The 14,711-nt window shown below is 44.5% G+C and overlaps 1 protein-coding gene across 1 annotated transcript; it reads left to right on the forward strand.

The window, feature by feature from the left end:
* Window positions 1-11,915: 11,915 nt before the first annotated feature.
* On the forward strand, window positions 11,916-12,621 carry LOC311183906 (ubiquitin-ribosomal protein eL40 fusion protein). The gene has a single exon (XM_084253593.1). It carries the CDS (start codon window positions 11,937-11,939, stop codon window positions 12,321-12,323), a length of 387 nt encoding a protein of 128 aa, XP_084109719.1. The 5' UTR covers window positions 11,916-11,936; the 3' UTR covers window positions 12,324-12,621.
* Window positions 12,622-14,711: the final 2,090 nt, after the last annotated feature.

The raw sequence follows: 14,711 nt of genomic DNA on the forward strand, positions 1-14,711 counted from the left end.
AGGATTCACCAGAGACAGAGTGGGGAACAGAACAGGCAGATGTATTGAAACACACTGCTGAGAGGAACAGCAGGCGAGTCAGGAGAGGTCTGCTGTGCCATGTGGGTAGCTCCCTGGCTGAGGATCAAACTCATGCTGCAGAGGCTGCGGATAGCTTCAGAGGTTGCATCTTTTTTTTTTTTTTAATAGAGGCATGTTTATTTATTTATTTATTTGTTTGTTTGTTCTGTTTACACATGCACTGGGTACAGTCAGAAGCACGGGAGGGTGAGAGAATTCACCAGAGCCAGAGCGGGGAGCAGAGCAGGCAGAAGGACCGAAGTACACTGCTGAGGGGAGCAGCGGGCGGCAGGAGAGGTCTGCGCGCCATGTGGGACCCTCCTGCGGTGGCCGGGGAGCAGCCGGGGATCGAACTGGCGCTAGGGCAGCTTCACAACCCAGCGCTCAACCGCTGCGCCACCGGGGAGGCCCTTCAGAGGTTGCATCTTAACCCTAGCGCCACCAGGGAGGCCCATGGCCGTGTTTTTTAATCATGAAATCCAAGCTTCCCTGTTCCTCTCTGAGCACAAGCACGCAAGCCCTGGTGTCACTTCCGACTCCAACATGTGGGTCTTCCAAACCAAGCAGTTCCCAAGCTCTCAGATCACCGACTGGGTGTCTCACTCATTATCTTCCTGGAGTCTCCCTCGAGGCTGTCCCCCACTTCAGAACACCCATCACAAATTACAGGTCCAGGTGTGCAATTTGGCTACAGATCAGGGATTTCCACGGCCCTCTCTTTAGGTTCAATAATTTGTTCTTTTTTTTTTTAATAATAAATTTTATTTTTATATTCCCCATACAATTGCAAATGCCCCATTCTGACCCAATCCCTCCCCTCCCGGCCCCCACCCCCCAAAAAGTGTCTCTGGTTCATAGTTTTTTGTTGATTTTGATTTTCACTTTCTTATAGTTATTCATTTTCCTGGTCCCTTATTTAAGTTTTCTAGATTCCTGCTATGAGTGAGACCATCCGGTATTTTTCCTTTTCTTTTTGGCTTATTTCGCTGAGCATGATCCCTTCCAGCGCCATCCATGTTGCTGCAAATTGCATGTGTTTATCTTTTTTGAATGCTGAGTAATATTCCATGGTATATATGGACCACATCTTCTTGATCCAATCATCTATTTTTGGGCATTTGGGCTGTTTCCAAAGCTTAGCTATTGTAAACAGTGCTGCTATAAACATAGGGGTGCAGGTGTTCTTTGGAATTGATGTTTCTGTGTCCTTTGGGTAAATACCTAGGAGTGGAATTGCTGGATCCTATGGAAGCTCTATGTTTAGTAGGTCCAGAAATCTCCACACAGCTCTCCATAGTGGTTGGACCAGTTTGCACTCCCACCAACAGTGTAAAAGAGTTCCTTTTTCTCCACAACTTCGCCAACATTTGTTGTTGCTAGTTTTTTTAATATGTGCCATTCTCACTGGTGTAAGATGGTATCTCATGGTAGTTTTGATTTGCATTTCCCTGATGACAAGTGATGTTGAACATTTTTTCATATGTCTGTTGGCCATTTGCATTTCTTCTTCAGAGAAGTTTCTTTTTAGCTCTTCTGCCCATTTTTTGACTGGGTTATTTTCTTTGTTGTTGCTGAGTCTCATCAGCTCTTTGCAGATTTTTGTGATCAGTCCTTTATCATTAGTGTTGGGTGCAAAAATGTTCTCCCAGTTGGTGGGGTTTCTCTTTGTTTTTGTTATTGTCTCTTTTGCTGTGCAGAAGCTCTTTAATTTGATGTAGTCCCAGCTGTTGATCTTTGCCTTCACTATCACTGCTTTGGGTGATGTGTCTGTAAAGATCTTTGATATGCAAATCACATAGTGTTTCGCCTATATTTCCTTCTATGTATTTTATGGTTTCAGGTCTTATGTCTAGTTCTTTAATCCATTTTGAGTTGATTTTTGTGTATGGTGTGAGGTAGTGGTCAAGCTTCATTCTTTTGCATGTAGCAACCCAGTTTTCCCAGCACCATTTATTGAACAAACTTTCTTTGCTCCAGTGCATAGTCTTTCCTCCTTTGTCAAAGATTAGTTGACCATAAATCTGTGGGTTTATTTCTGGATTTTCTATTCGATTCCATTGGTCTGTATGTCTGTTCTTATTCCAATACCATGCAGTTTTGATGATTATGGCTTTGTAGTATAGTTTGAAGTCTGGGAGTGTGATGCCTCCATTCCCTTCTTTTTTTTTCAGTAGAGCTTTGGCTATTTGGGGTTTTTGGTGATTCCATATGAATTTCATCAATAATTGTTCTATTTCTTTGAAGAATGACATTGAAATTTTGATTGGAATAGCATTGAATCTGTAGATTGCTTTTGGTAGGATGGCCATTTTAATAATGTTTATTCTTCCAATCCATGAGCAGGGGATGTCTTTCCATTTCTTTGTGTCTTCTTCTATTTCTTTTAACAGTGTTTTATAGTTTTCTTTGTATAGGTCCTTTACCTCTTTTGTTAGATTTATTCCCAAATATTTGATTTTTTTTTGTTTCGATAATAAAAGGGATGGTTTTTTTTATTTCTTCTTCAGATTTATTGTTTGTGTATAGGAAGGCTACTGACTTTTGTGTGTTGATTTTGTATCCTGCCACTTTACTGAATAGATTGATGAGTTGAATTAGTTTTTCTGTGGAGTTTTTGGGGTTCTCTATGTATATTATGATATCATCTGCAAATAGTGATAGTTTGACTTCTTCTTTTCCTATTTGGATTCCTTGGATGTCTTTCTCTTGTCTTATTGCTCTGGCTAGGACTTCCAGTATTATATTGAAAAGCAGTGGTGAGAGTGGACATCCTTGTCTTGTTCCTGATCTTAATGGAATTGCTTTCAGCTTTTCACCATTGAGGATGATACTGGCTGTTGGCTTGTCATATATGGCCTTTATGATGTTGAGGTATGTTCCTTGTATCCCAAGAATTTCAAGGGCTTTTATCATGAATGGGTGTTGCACTTTGTCGAAAGCTTTCTCAGCATCTATTGATATTATCATATGGTTTTTATATTTCTTTTTGTTGATGTGTTGGATAACGTTGATTGATTTTCGGATGTTAAACCATCCTTGTGTCCCTGGAATGAATCCTACTTGGTCGTGGTGAATTATCTTATGGATACATTGTTGGATTCTGATAGCTAAAATTTTATTGAGGATTTTTGCATCAGTGTTCATTAGGGAGATTGGCCTGTAGTTTTCCTTTTTTGTGTTGTCCTTATTCGGTTTTGGTATTAGTGTAATGTTGGCTTCATAGAACGTGTTTGGTATTGTCCCTTCCTTCTCAATTTTTTGGAAGAGTTTGTGAAGGATAGGCACTAATTCGTCTCTGAATGTTTGGTAGAATTCATTTGTAAATCCATCAGGTCCTGGGCTTTTGTTTTTGGGAAGGTTTTTGATTACCATTTCAATTTCGCTGCTTGTAATTGGTCTGTTTAGGTGTTCTATTTCTTCTTTACCTAGCTTTAGGTGATTGTAGAGTTGTAGGAATTTGTCCATCTCCTCTAGATTGTTGAACTTGTTTCCATATAACTGTTCATAGTAGTTACTGATTATTCTTTTGATTTCTGTGTCCGTTGTGATTTCTCCTCTTTCATTTATGATCCTGTTTATTTGTGCTTTCTCCCTTTTTTCCTTTGTGAGCCTGGCTAGGGGTTTGTCTATTTTATTGATTTTTTCAAAGAACCAGCTCTTGGTTTCATTGATCTTTTGGATTGTTTTTTTAGTTTCAATTTCATTTATTTCTGCTTTGGTTTTTATTATTTCTTTTCTTCTACTGGTTTTGGGTTTTTTTTGTTGTTCTTTTTCTAGATCTCTGAGCTTCGAGATTAGGTTGTTTCTTTGGGTTCTTTCTTGTTTTTTGATGTGAGCTTCTATTGCTATATATTTTCCTCTTATTACTGCTTTTGCTGCATCCCATACATTTAGGATATTGGTGTCCTCCTTGTCATTCAATTCAAAGAATTTTTTAATTTCTTCTTTGATCTCCTCGTTAGTCCAGTGGTCTTCTAGTAGTGTGGTTTTAAATCTCCAAGAGGTAGGATATTCCTTGCCTTCTTTTTATGGTTTATTTCTAGTTTGATGCCTTCATGGTCAGAAAAGATGGTTGGTATGATTTCAGTCTTGGTGTATCTGTTGATGTTTGTCTTGTGCCCCAGTATGTGATCGATCCTGGAGAATGATCCATGTGCACTTGAGAAAAATGTGTACTCCGTTTTTTTTGGGTTTAGTGTTCTATAGATATCTGTTAAGCCCAAATGCTCTAGGTCCTTATTTAGAGCTTTAGTTTCTTTACTTATTTTTTGTCCTGTTGATCTATCCATTGTTGATAGTGGTGTGTTGAAGTCTCCCACTACGTATGTGTTTTCTCTGATGTCTGTTTTCAGAGAGGACAACAGTTGTCTATTTTGGTGCTCCTTCGTTTGGTGAGTATATGTTAATGAGTGTTATTTCTTCTTGAAGGATTGTCCCCTTGATCATAATGTAGTGACCATTGGGGTCTCTTTTTATTTTTTTGAGTTTGAAGTCTGTTTTATCTGATGTAAGTATAGCTGTTGCTGCTTTCTTTTTTGGTCCATTTGCTTGTAGGATTGTTTTCCATCCCTTAACTTTGAGCCTATTTTTATCTTTTGTAGCTAAATGTGTTTCCTGGAGACAGCAAAAGGTTGGATTTTGTTTCTTAATCCAGGCTGCAACTCTGTGTCTTTTTATTGAAGAGTTTAGTCCATTTACATTTAGAGTTAATATTGATATATTAGCATCTGTATTTGCCATTGTGTTTGTCTTTCCTTTGATTTTATTCATTTATTCTTTTAATAACTTTTTTTTTTTTTGGTCTTCTTTCGTTGTTATTCGTCCCTCTGAGGTTCTGGCTTTAGGATTCCTTGTAGTATTTTTTGGAGTGGGGGTTTAGTCGTAATGAAATTCCGGAGTTTCTCTTTGTCTGGGAAGATCCTTATTCTATCTTCATAGAGGAAGGAGAGCTTTGCGGGATAGAGTATTCTTGGTTGGCATCTGTTTTCTTGGAGTCTGTTGACTATGTCCCTCCACTCTCTCCTTGCCCGTAGTGTTTCTTCAGAGAAGTCTGATGTCAGCCTAATTGGTTTTCCTTTGAATGTTATCTTTTTCTTCCCTCTTGTCAGCTTCATTATTTTTTCCTTGTCCTGGATTCTTGGGAGCTTTACTATTATGTGTCTTGCTGTGTTTTTCCTTTCGTCATGGAAGTTTGGTGTTCTTCTTGCTTCTTGTATATCAATTTTCAGCTCCTTCTTCGCATTTGGGAAGTTCTCTTCAATTATCTCCTGGAATATTTTCTCTCTTCCTACATCTCTCTCCTCTCCTTCTGGGATTCCTATAACTCTTATATTTCCTTTCCTCATGGAGTCAGATAGTTCCCGAAGTCTTTCTTCATTCTTTTTCCTTCGTACTTCTCTTTCCTTTTCTGTTTTGGTTCTTTTTATTTCTGTGTCTTCAAGAGTACTTATTCGTTCTTCCCTTTCATCTATTCTGCTTCATTGCTTTTCCCAGAGTTCTTTAGTTCCATTAATTCTTTGATCTCTTGCATTTCTTTTACTTCCCTCTTTAGGGACTCAATTTCATTCTTCTGACCATTGTTTTCCCTCTTTAGGGACTCAATTTCCTTCTTCTGATCATTGTTTTCCTTTATGACTTCTGTCACTTTTTTAATCATGGCAATTTTAAATTCTCTTTCTGGAAGTCTCAGAAGTTCTTCCAAGTTACTGTCGTTGCAATCTGGAGGGTGGTTTTCTTTTTGTGGTGTGCTTCTTTCCTGAGGAGTTGTTAGGTTGCGTGTGGTTCTTCTACTCCCTACTGTCTGTTTTCTAATTTGTCGTATGCATTGGGACACTGTGTTGCTTGGACTGGCCGGCATCTTGGGTGAACTTCTCCGCTCCCCTCTGGCTCCTCCAGGAACCGTCTCTGGCTTCTTGGGGAGCTTTCTGCTGGTTTTAGGCAGTCTTTACTGAAGAAATGTCCCTGTTCTAAAATGGCGAAGTGGGACACAGTCCCTGCGCATCCGGTCGCAGGCACACTCTTCTGCGTGCCCGGTCTGCCCCGGACGTGGGTGCCTGCTCCCTCTGTGGGCTCATACTGCTGGTCGGAAGGGGCCTGGCGTGGGCTAACTTCCCAGCTGGCCACTGGATCCTCCAGAAGCCTTCCGCCCTTTTCAAGAAGTCTTTTCTTAAGAAATTTCCCTGTTCTATGGGGTGTTAGTGACTTTTTTTCTGGTCGCTAGGTGGCGCCAGAGATGTCTCCTATTGTCCTTGGGGGGCTGTTTTTCAACCCCCCCACCCCCGTGGGACAGGGAACAGAGCGAGAATGGTAGGGTAAACCTCAACGGCTTTGGGGTGCTGTGTCTGCCTTGTGCCCCACCATCGTGGAGAACCCACGCCCCGAATTTCGTGCCCCGGGTCTCAGTTCCAAAGCCCTCAGGTCCAGGACGCGGGCTGTAGCCCAGTTCAGTGCCGCAGCAACGGTGCCTTTTGCACCCCGCTCCCGTGCCTGGTTCCTGCTTACTCAGTGAGGAACTTTCACCTCAGTGAGGGCCTCCGTGCGTCTCCCCGCAAGCCTAGGTCGCAGGCGCGGGGACCTGGGCAGCTGCGATCCCGATCCGCGTTTGCTTTTCAAGCACGCCAAGCGCACCGCTTTTCGGTGCAAGATTACCGGCAGCCTGGGCTGTGTGCAGGTCTCCCAGGGTCTTTGTTCTTCTCTAATGGCGCCCGGAGCCGTTCGCTCACCGCTGCGGCGAATCCTGCAGGGTTCTCCACAGCTCCCGTTCACGGGGTGTGGTGGCTGCAATAGTTCCTTTCCACTCACAGTCCCGCTTGCTGCGTAGTTTGTTCTTGTTGGTCGTTTTAGTTTGTTGTTTTCCTCCTCTCTGCCGGTCGGAGAGTGCCGACTTTGTGGGTGGGGGAGGGGAGCAGAGTTCTGCGCTTTCCTCCCTTCTGGTCCTCTTTTATGGCCACTTTCTTCTTCGGGCAGTTTGCTGGAGTCGTCTGTTTATCTTCCGTGTCCCACTTCTCACTGGGACCTGCCGCTTTTCCTCCCTATTAACTTTTTTTAATGGGAGATCTTACTCGCAGCGTCTCCTCGCCGCCATGTTGCTCCGCCCCCCCCTCAATAATTTGTTCTTGAGCCTCCCAAAGCTCAGGAGAAAATGTCAACTGGTTTATTATAAAAGATAATAAAAGATACAGATGAAGTATATCTGGCTGGAAGGGTCCAGAGCAGGAGCTTCTGTCTCCATGGAGACCTGCCTCCCGGCACTAGGATGTGTTCACCAACCTGAAGCTCTCCAAGCTCCACAGTTTAGTGATGTTTGTGGAGGGTGGAGCAGGACTGAAAACTCCAAGCTTCCAATCATGACTTGGTCTTTCTGACCAGCCCCCAGCCTGGAGCTGTCCGGGAGCCTCTTTGGACTAAAAGATGCCCTTATCACCCAGAAAATTCCAAGGGATTTAGGGATTCTGTGTCAGGAAGCAGGATCACAGACCCAATCTTAGGATAAAAGATGCCCATAGCACCCCCATCAGGAAATGACAAGGTTTTGGAGCTCTGTTTCAGTAACTGGCGCCAGAGACCAAATATATGTTGACTTGCCTTGGCCACTCCTGGTGAGCCAGCAAAGTGGCATCTCTCAGAGCACTCTTAATCCACAGTAGTCTCAGAACCCCAAACCAAATGGAAATGCCAGCAGAATGGGTAGGAGCTGGGGTCGGGTCACCAGGCTGGGGCTAGAAGCATGGAGATGGTGGCATGGGACCCAGCAGGTGAGCACCAGGCCAAGGGGCAGGCCAGGAGACTGAGCTCAGGGTCTCTGGGAGGCCCCAGGGAGAAGGGGGAGGGAGGGCACCCTAGTTCTGCTCACCTGCTAGAAGTGGGGAGAGGATGATGGCAAAGTCCATGATTGGAAGAGCTCAGTGCTTGTCCCTGCCCATTTTATTGCGCTTATCAGAACTCTCACTGGCCATTTTATGCAGTGAAACCAGTTTTCCCGTGGTGCTCTCTCTCTCTCTCTCTCTTTTTCATTCCCACCCCCATCTCCCTTATGCCTAGAACAGTCTCCCACTTAGCATCTGCCTGCCCAGTTCCTTGCCTTCCTTTACAACACCACCTACCACTAAGTTTCTCTGATTAAGTGAAAGTTAAATCATTATATTTCTTTCCCCAAAGCATACCTCTTAAATCCCAACTTCCCCTGGTTACCAGACATGATGAAAGGTAACAGAGCAACTGATATTTTTTTAAGGGAATAAATGAGACTATTCCTTAAAGGCACCAAGTCTGGTACCTAGTAATGTTCAGTGAATTGCAACTATTAATTAATTATGATATGCTATTAATAATAGTGACAGTAATAATAAGAGAATATAATTTCTTAGAAGACAAGGGCAATGGTACTTTATGCCCAGGTTCAGTAGCCCAATGTTTAAATATTTAATTATGGCAGAGATCAATACATTTTTCTGCCACGCCTAACTTCTAGTTCAACCTCAAATGAGTAGGATTTCAGATCTCTAACTGTGGCTGATTGGGCCAGGATTGGCATTTGCCCCAGAGAGTCAGGCTATTGCTGGCCAGTGGTCAGTCAGGATCTCTCTGTCAAGAATATGAATTAAGGGCCTCCCCCGTGATGCAGCGATTGAGCGCTGGGTTGCGAAGCTGCACACGGCCTCTGCGGTGCCGGTTCGATCCCCGGCTGCTCCCCGGCCACCAGAGGAGGGTCCTACAAGGCGCGCAGACCTCTCCTGCGCCCGCTGCTCCCCTCAGCAGTGTATTTCGTCAGTCTGCCTGCTCTGCTCTCTGCTCTGGCTCTGGTGAATTCTCTCACCCTCCCGCACTTCTGACTGTACCCAGTGCATGTATAAACAAACAAATAAATAAATAAATAAATGCCTCTATTAAAAAAAAATTAAAAAAAAAATCTCTTCCTAAAAAAAAAGAATATGAATTAAGAGACAAGATTCTAGAATCAGATAAAAAGAGCATTAGAGTGAAAGTCCTCAAATCTAACCGATGTGGTCCCTGGAACTGGACCTGACTCTTGCCCTTCCCAGGGCTATAGCTTTTCTAGAAAATTCCATGACAGCTATGTCTTTATCATGAAAATTATTTTCTAATTTTTTGAGTAAATGCTAATTTGAGTAAGTGGTTCTGAGCTCATATCACAACTCTGCTACTTTTATGTAACTTGGGGAGGATTGTTTAACTCTTCTTGAGCCTCACTTTCCCCATCTGTAAAAGGGGGTGGTAATACCTACCTTCTGGGGTGTGGCCATTAGTGAGGTAATGCACTCATGCTAGCATTTAGTGAGGTATCTTTATTTCTCTCCCTTCTCTTACATAAGGACACTGGAAATGTTGAGATTCAGACATCTATCAGTCTAGATATGAGGTCAGCTGCATAGAGCCAACACGCCAAACAACAGGGTTCTAAATAAGTCACAAATGATTTTATTTCTCATATTCAATTGGGATGATGATGGTCCAAGGCTGAGCAATGAATTCATCCAGGAACCCAGCGATCTCTAGGGTGTTAGCCTCACCTGCCTGGTGCCTACCACGATCAAATCCCACACAGAAGCATGCAAGGAGAGGAGGAAAAAAAAAAGGGCATGTTCCTCCCTTCAAGGGCATCACCTGCCATTGCCTCTAGCAGCTCATTGGTCAGAGTTTGGTCATATGACATACTACCTGTAATGGAAGGTGGGAAACGTAGTCCATAGTGTGTTCAACCACCTTCCTTGCTTAAAAAGGGGGTTTTCTCTATTTTATGGAGACGAGAGAGTGGGTATTGAAGGACAACCAAGAGGTGCTGCCACTGGTACCAAGGAAATGGCCCTCTGATCTGGAGTGGAGTGAGCCTTCTATTTCACACGTGTGGGAGGAATCTTTGTGTTTATGAGAACCTGGACAATTCTAAAGGATCTAACAGTCCAGTCAGGGAACAGTTGCATAGAAAAAAAATTCTTTGCTCAAGTCAAATCACCTGTTGATGTTTTCACAAAGGAGATGGGCCGGTACAGCTTGGCATGTCCCGCGCGCACCGTCTTAGGTGTGGAGTTTGGTGTTGCCTGGTTCCCAGATGAGGCCCCCTGGAAATGTCCCGGATCCCTGAGGTGATCTCAGAGGTCACTGACTTCATGAAATCCACAAAGCCTTCCCTGACCTGCCAGTTGGAAGAGGTGACTCTCTCTTTTGAGCCTCGTCTTACCCTGAGTAAATAGCTTGGGTTTTGCCTTTCCTGATGACATCATTTGAACAGCTTGATAAAGTCACGACTGGAGCCTTGACTGTATTGAGGAGTCAATAATTTCTTTTTTGGCTTAAGCCACGTGAAGCGGATGTGCCCATCACTTTCAGCCAAGAGTCTCAGCTCGCACAGTCTCTCAGCCACCATCCTCGTGGCCCGTCTGAATCTGATGTGATGGTGGCTGTTGAACACAGCTTATGTTTCCTGCTTGACTGTGAGACCGTGAAACCAGAATCCCTCCCGCACCAGGCAAGACCAGGTGTTGGGGGGATGCTTGGTGAACAGGGCTTGATCAACAGGTGGATGAATAATGGAGAGAAGTAAAATACTGCATGTCCCTTCTGAACATCAGACCCCAAAGGAGCAGCCTCTACTTCCCCAAGCCTTTCTCATGCTCCTTCCTCGTGCTCTTGCTCATTCTCAGACAACAATATTTACAGAGTACCTACTAAGTGCCAGGCTCTGGCTGAGGAGCTAGGAATCCCAGCGTGGTGGTGAAGCTCTCACACTCCTGAGTGAGACAGACCTGATTGGAGCCCTTGACTCTCGGTGTGACCTGGGACAAGTGGCTTAACATCACCCAGCCTGCTCCTTCAGCTGTGAGTAGGCACTGATGCGCCCTCTTTATAGGGGCATAATCGAGACAAAGTTTTGAACATGGTGCTGACTCACAATGATTATTATTACAATTCAGATTAACACTATGTACCCTTTACAAACGTTAGCTGCTGTTGTGATTGCCTGGTTCAATGTAAGAGGCAAGAGAAAGATAGGTTTATATGCCCACCCGCCCATCCACCTGCCTGCCTTCTCTCTCTCTCTCTCTCTCTCTCTCACACACACACACACACACACACACACACATCTATGGAGAAACTGAGATAGAGGAAAGATCACACAACAATAAATTTAAATGAGTTTTCTTTATCTCATAGTTGTGGTTCTAACTCGGTGTGAAGAGAGACCAGTGGTTCTCTGTGTGACCCCGGGACGGTCAACAATATCTAGAGACATTTTAGTTGTCATGATTGAGAGGGTGCTCCTGGCTTCTAGTGGCCAGGGATGCTGCCAGACTTCCTACAGTACACAGCTCAGCTCCCCAGGACAGAGAACTGTGTACCAAGGACAGAGATCTGGTCCAAATGGCTGTAGTGCTGAGGCCAAGAAGCCCTGGTCTAGGCTGTGTTGGCAGCTAGGCCATAAACTCATGATCAACTGTGAGTTCTAGGGCCACAGTCAAGGGCAGCATCTGGCATATGGTAGATGATCAATAAATGTTTGATATTCAAATGAATGAATGGAATTTGGAGCCTTGTGCAGAGCTCTGGCAGAGTGGCTGTTCAGTAAAAGGTTACTGACTCATTGCTGTAAATGTCCCCTCTGAGGAGCCACACCTGAGGCGTCTAAGAATGAGGTTCTCCCAGCTGGGAGACAGGATGGCTTTGTAGCTACAGTTTGGGGTGACCCTAAATGACTGTGGGAAGCCACAGAGCAGCCAAGGAGACAATCCTTCCCACAATGGGATGGATTCATTGTCTTCTCCTGCTCTTGTCAGACTCTGAACAAAGATGTGTTCAAAGAGTTGAACTGGCGCCGCCCTCTTTCTCTTCAACGAGGCGGCCGCGCGGCAGTTGCAGAAATGCAGATCTTTGTGAAGACCCTGACGGGCAAGACCATCACCCTCGAGGTCGAGCCTAGTGACACCATTGAAAATGTCAAAGCCAAAATCCAAGACAAGGAGGGCATCCCACCTGACCAGCAGCGTCTGATTTTTGCTGGCAAACAGCTGGAAGATGGTCGCACTCTCTCAGACTACAATATTCAGAAAGAATCTACCCTGCACCTGGTACTGCGCCTTCGGGGTGGCATCATTGAACCTTCCCTCCGCCAGCTGGCCCAGAAATATAACTGCGACAAGATGATCTGCCGCAAGTGTTATGCTCGCCTGCACCCCCGTGCTGTCAACTGCCGCAAGAAGAAGTGTGGCCATACCAACAACCTGCGCCCCAAGAAGAAGGTCAAATAAGACCCTTCCTTCCTTTGCCTGCAGGCAACTCCTGCCCAAGCCCCTTGACGCTGGGCCCTCAATAAAGTTTCCCTTTCATTGACTGAAAAAAAAAAAAAAAAGAGTTGAACTGAATGAGAACCCGTGGATTTAGCTCTATTGGAAAAGGGAAAGAAGTAAGCCCAGGCTGAGGATTATTTTTAATGTGCTTGAGGATCAGGAGCCCCTGAGAATTAGAGATGGGGAGGGAGTGAGCTCTGCTCCCCAACACGCTCTTTCTCATTTTTTTATTCAAGAAACATTGACTGAGGGCCAGGCACTCTTTGGGAATCTGTAAGTTAACAACGAAACCAAAACCCCAAAGCAGAAAGCAGGATAGAGAAGAGATGTCAGATATATGGGGTGTGAGGGCCATCTGCATGTGATAAACATCACATGCAAGAAGGAAAGTAAGATGTGATTAGGGTTGAATTTTTTTGAAATGGAGGTGAAATCCACATAACGTAAAATTAACCATTTGAAATGAACATTCAGGGGCTCCCTGGTGGTGCAGGGGTTAAAGTCTCAGCACAGTCAAGCTATCAGCAGCCGCTGCGGCCTGAGTTCAATCCCCGGCCAGGGAGCTGACCCACATGGCACGGCAGACCTCTCCTGTCTCACCCACTGCTCCCCTCAGCAGTGTATTTCAGTAGATCTGCCTGTTCTGTTCCCCACTCTGTCTCTGGTGAATCCTCTCACCATCCCCCTGCACCTCTGCCCTACACCCCAGTTCTTGTATGCATAAATAAAAATAAATCTTTAAAAAATGAACAATTCAGGGGCACTCAGCACAAGATCAGGAGACTTCCCGAGACCTCCAGGGAGGAAATGGTTTACAGGAGCTCCTAAGTAGTTTTGTGGCAAGGAGTCCTGTGGCCAGCCTGACATGGCAACCATATTCTTTCTTCTTTTTATGTCTTTAACGGGCATAATTTATTTATCTCCTAACATCAAGCAGGGGGTTAGATTCGGCATTCCTGCTTTCACCAAGTGACCTTGAGCAAAGATTAGCAATTTGAACCCAGTTTCCTCCAGTCTACCTCAGTCTACCTTCAGGGTGTAGACAGGGTTCAAGGTCACAAATTTACCAACAGGAGAATTAAACAATACATGAATGTCGCTAGCATGTGGTGGGTGCTCCACAAGGTCCCCCTCATGGATTCACCACGTGTCTGCTCAGCACTTGCCGTTCTGGACATTCAACAAACACAGAGTTGCCACTAGTCATGTCTTCAACACCAGCCGCCATGTTTTGCTTCACTTTGGTGTTTTGATGGCACTTTGGGTTTTGATGTGGGCTTTGGGGTCTCGTGAGCTTTCAGAGCCCAGCTCCTGTGCTTACATTGGGTAACCTCTCTGAGCTTTAGTTTCCTGGCTCAACTTACAAAGGAATTGAAAAGATCTGAGACCATTTTTGTAAAGAACCTAGCACTAGGGAGGACTCGGGGCCTCAGGACTCACAGTGGCCACCTTGGTGTAAAGGAAAGAATGCAAGTCCATCCAGTTTGAGTGGCTAAGGAAGACCAAGAGAGGAAATTTCAGACTATGTAGAAGGTCATGAGGGCCTAGCAACACAATGGTTGAGCTTCTGTCCTCGTTTTTTTCCCCTCTGAAAAGAGTTAAGAGATTGGAACCCCAGATTGGAGACTCTGCTCTGTCCATGGCTGGCCCTATACCCTGGGGCAGGTTCCTTCCCTCTCTGCCTCAGATTCCCAGGGGTTCCTCTCCAAGGACCCTCTCCTCTCTATAACCATCTGTGGCACCACTACTGACCAGCAGAGGGCAGTGATGCACCAATATTTGCTATTGAGTTGGTGCCTTCAAGGTCAGGCTTGGAGTGTTCCCCATTGTCTGAGCCTGGACAAGACAATTGTGAAATAATAATAGTGGTATCTGTTTCTCTTTTTCAAAGATCCTTATTGTATAGATGAGGTCTTGCCACAGCATACAGATGAGGAAGCAGAGCTTTGGAAACATAAGAGACTTAATGTCTCATATAAACAATTCTTGGCAATTTTAGTCAGACCACATCCTAAGTTTAGACCATTCAGTGGTAGGAGACCATTCAGTGCATTACTGTGTGTCTGGGTGCTTAGCCTCGATAATCCTCACAAAGCACTTTCTGATCCTCTATATGAGAATTGTTTCCCAGCTTACAGATGAGCAAACTGAGGCTCCTACAAGGTCATGGCCCTTGACTTCACATTTCCTTGATCAGCTCCATCTTAGAGGATGTTTGGTGGACCTCCCCCTAAAAAAATATTCTCTTAAAAACTACAGAAGTTGGTGTTTTGCACCAGTTTCACTGCAAGGGTAAGTAGGAAGTTCTAGTCCAAATTTTGCTTTTTTTTTTTTAAACAAAAGAAAGTA

Source organism: Talpa europaea (genome assembly GCF_964194135.1).
Source record: "Talpa europaea genome assembly, chromosome: 14".
Lineage (NCBI taxonomy): Eukaryota > Metazoa > Chordata > Mammalia > Eulipotyphla > Talpidae > Talpa > Talpa europaea.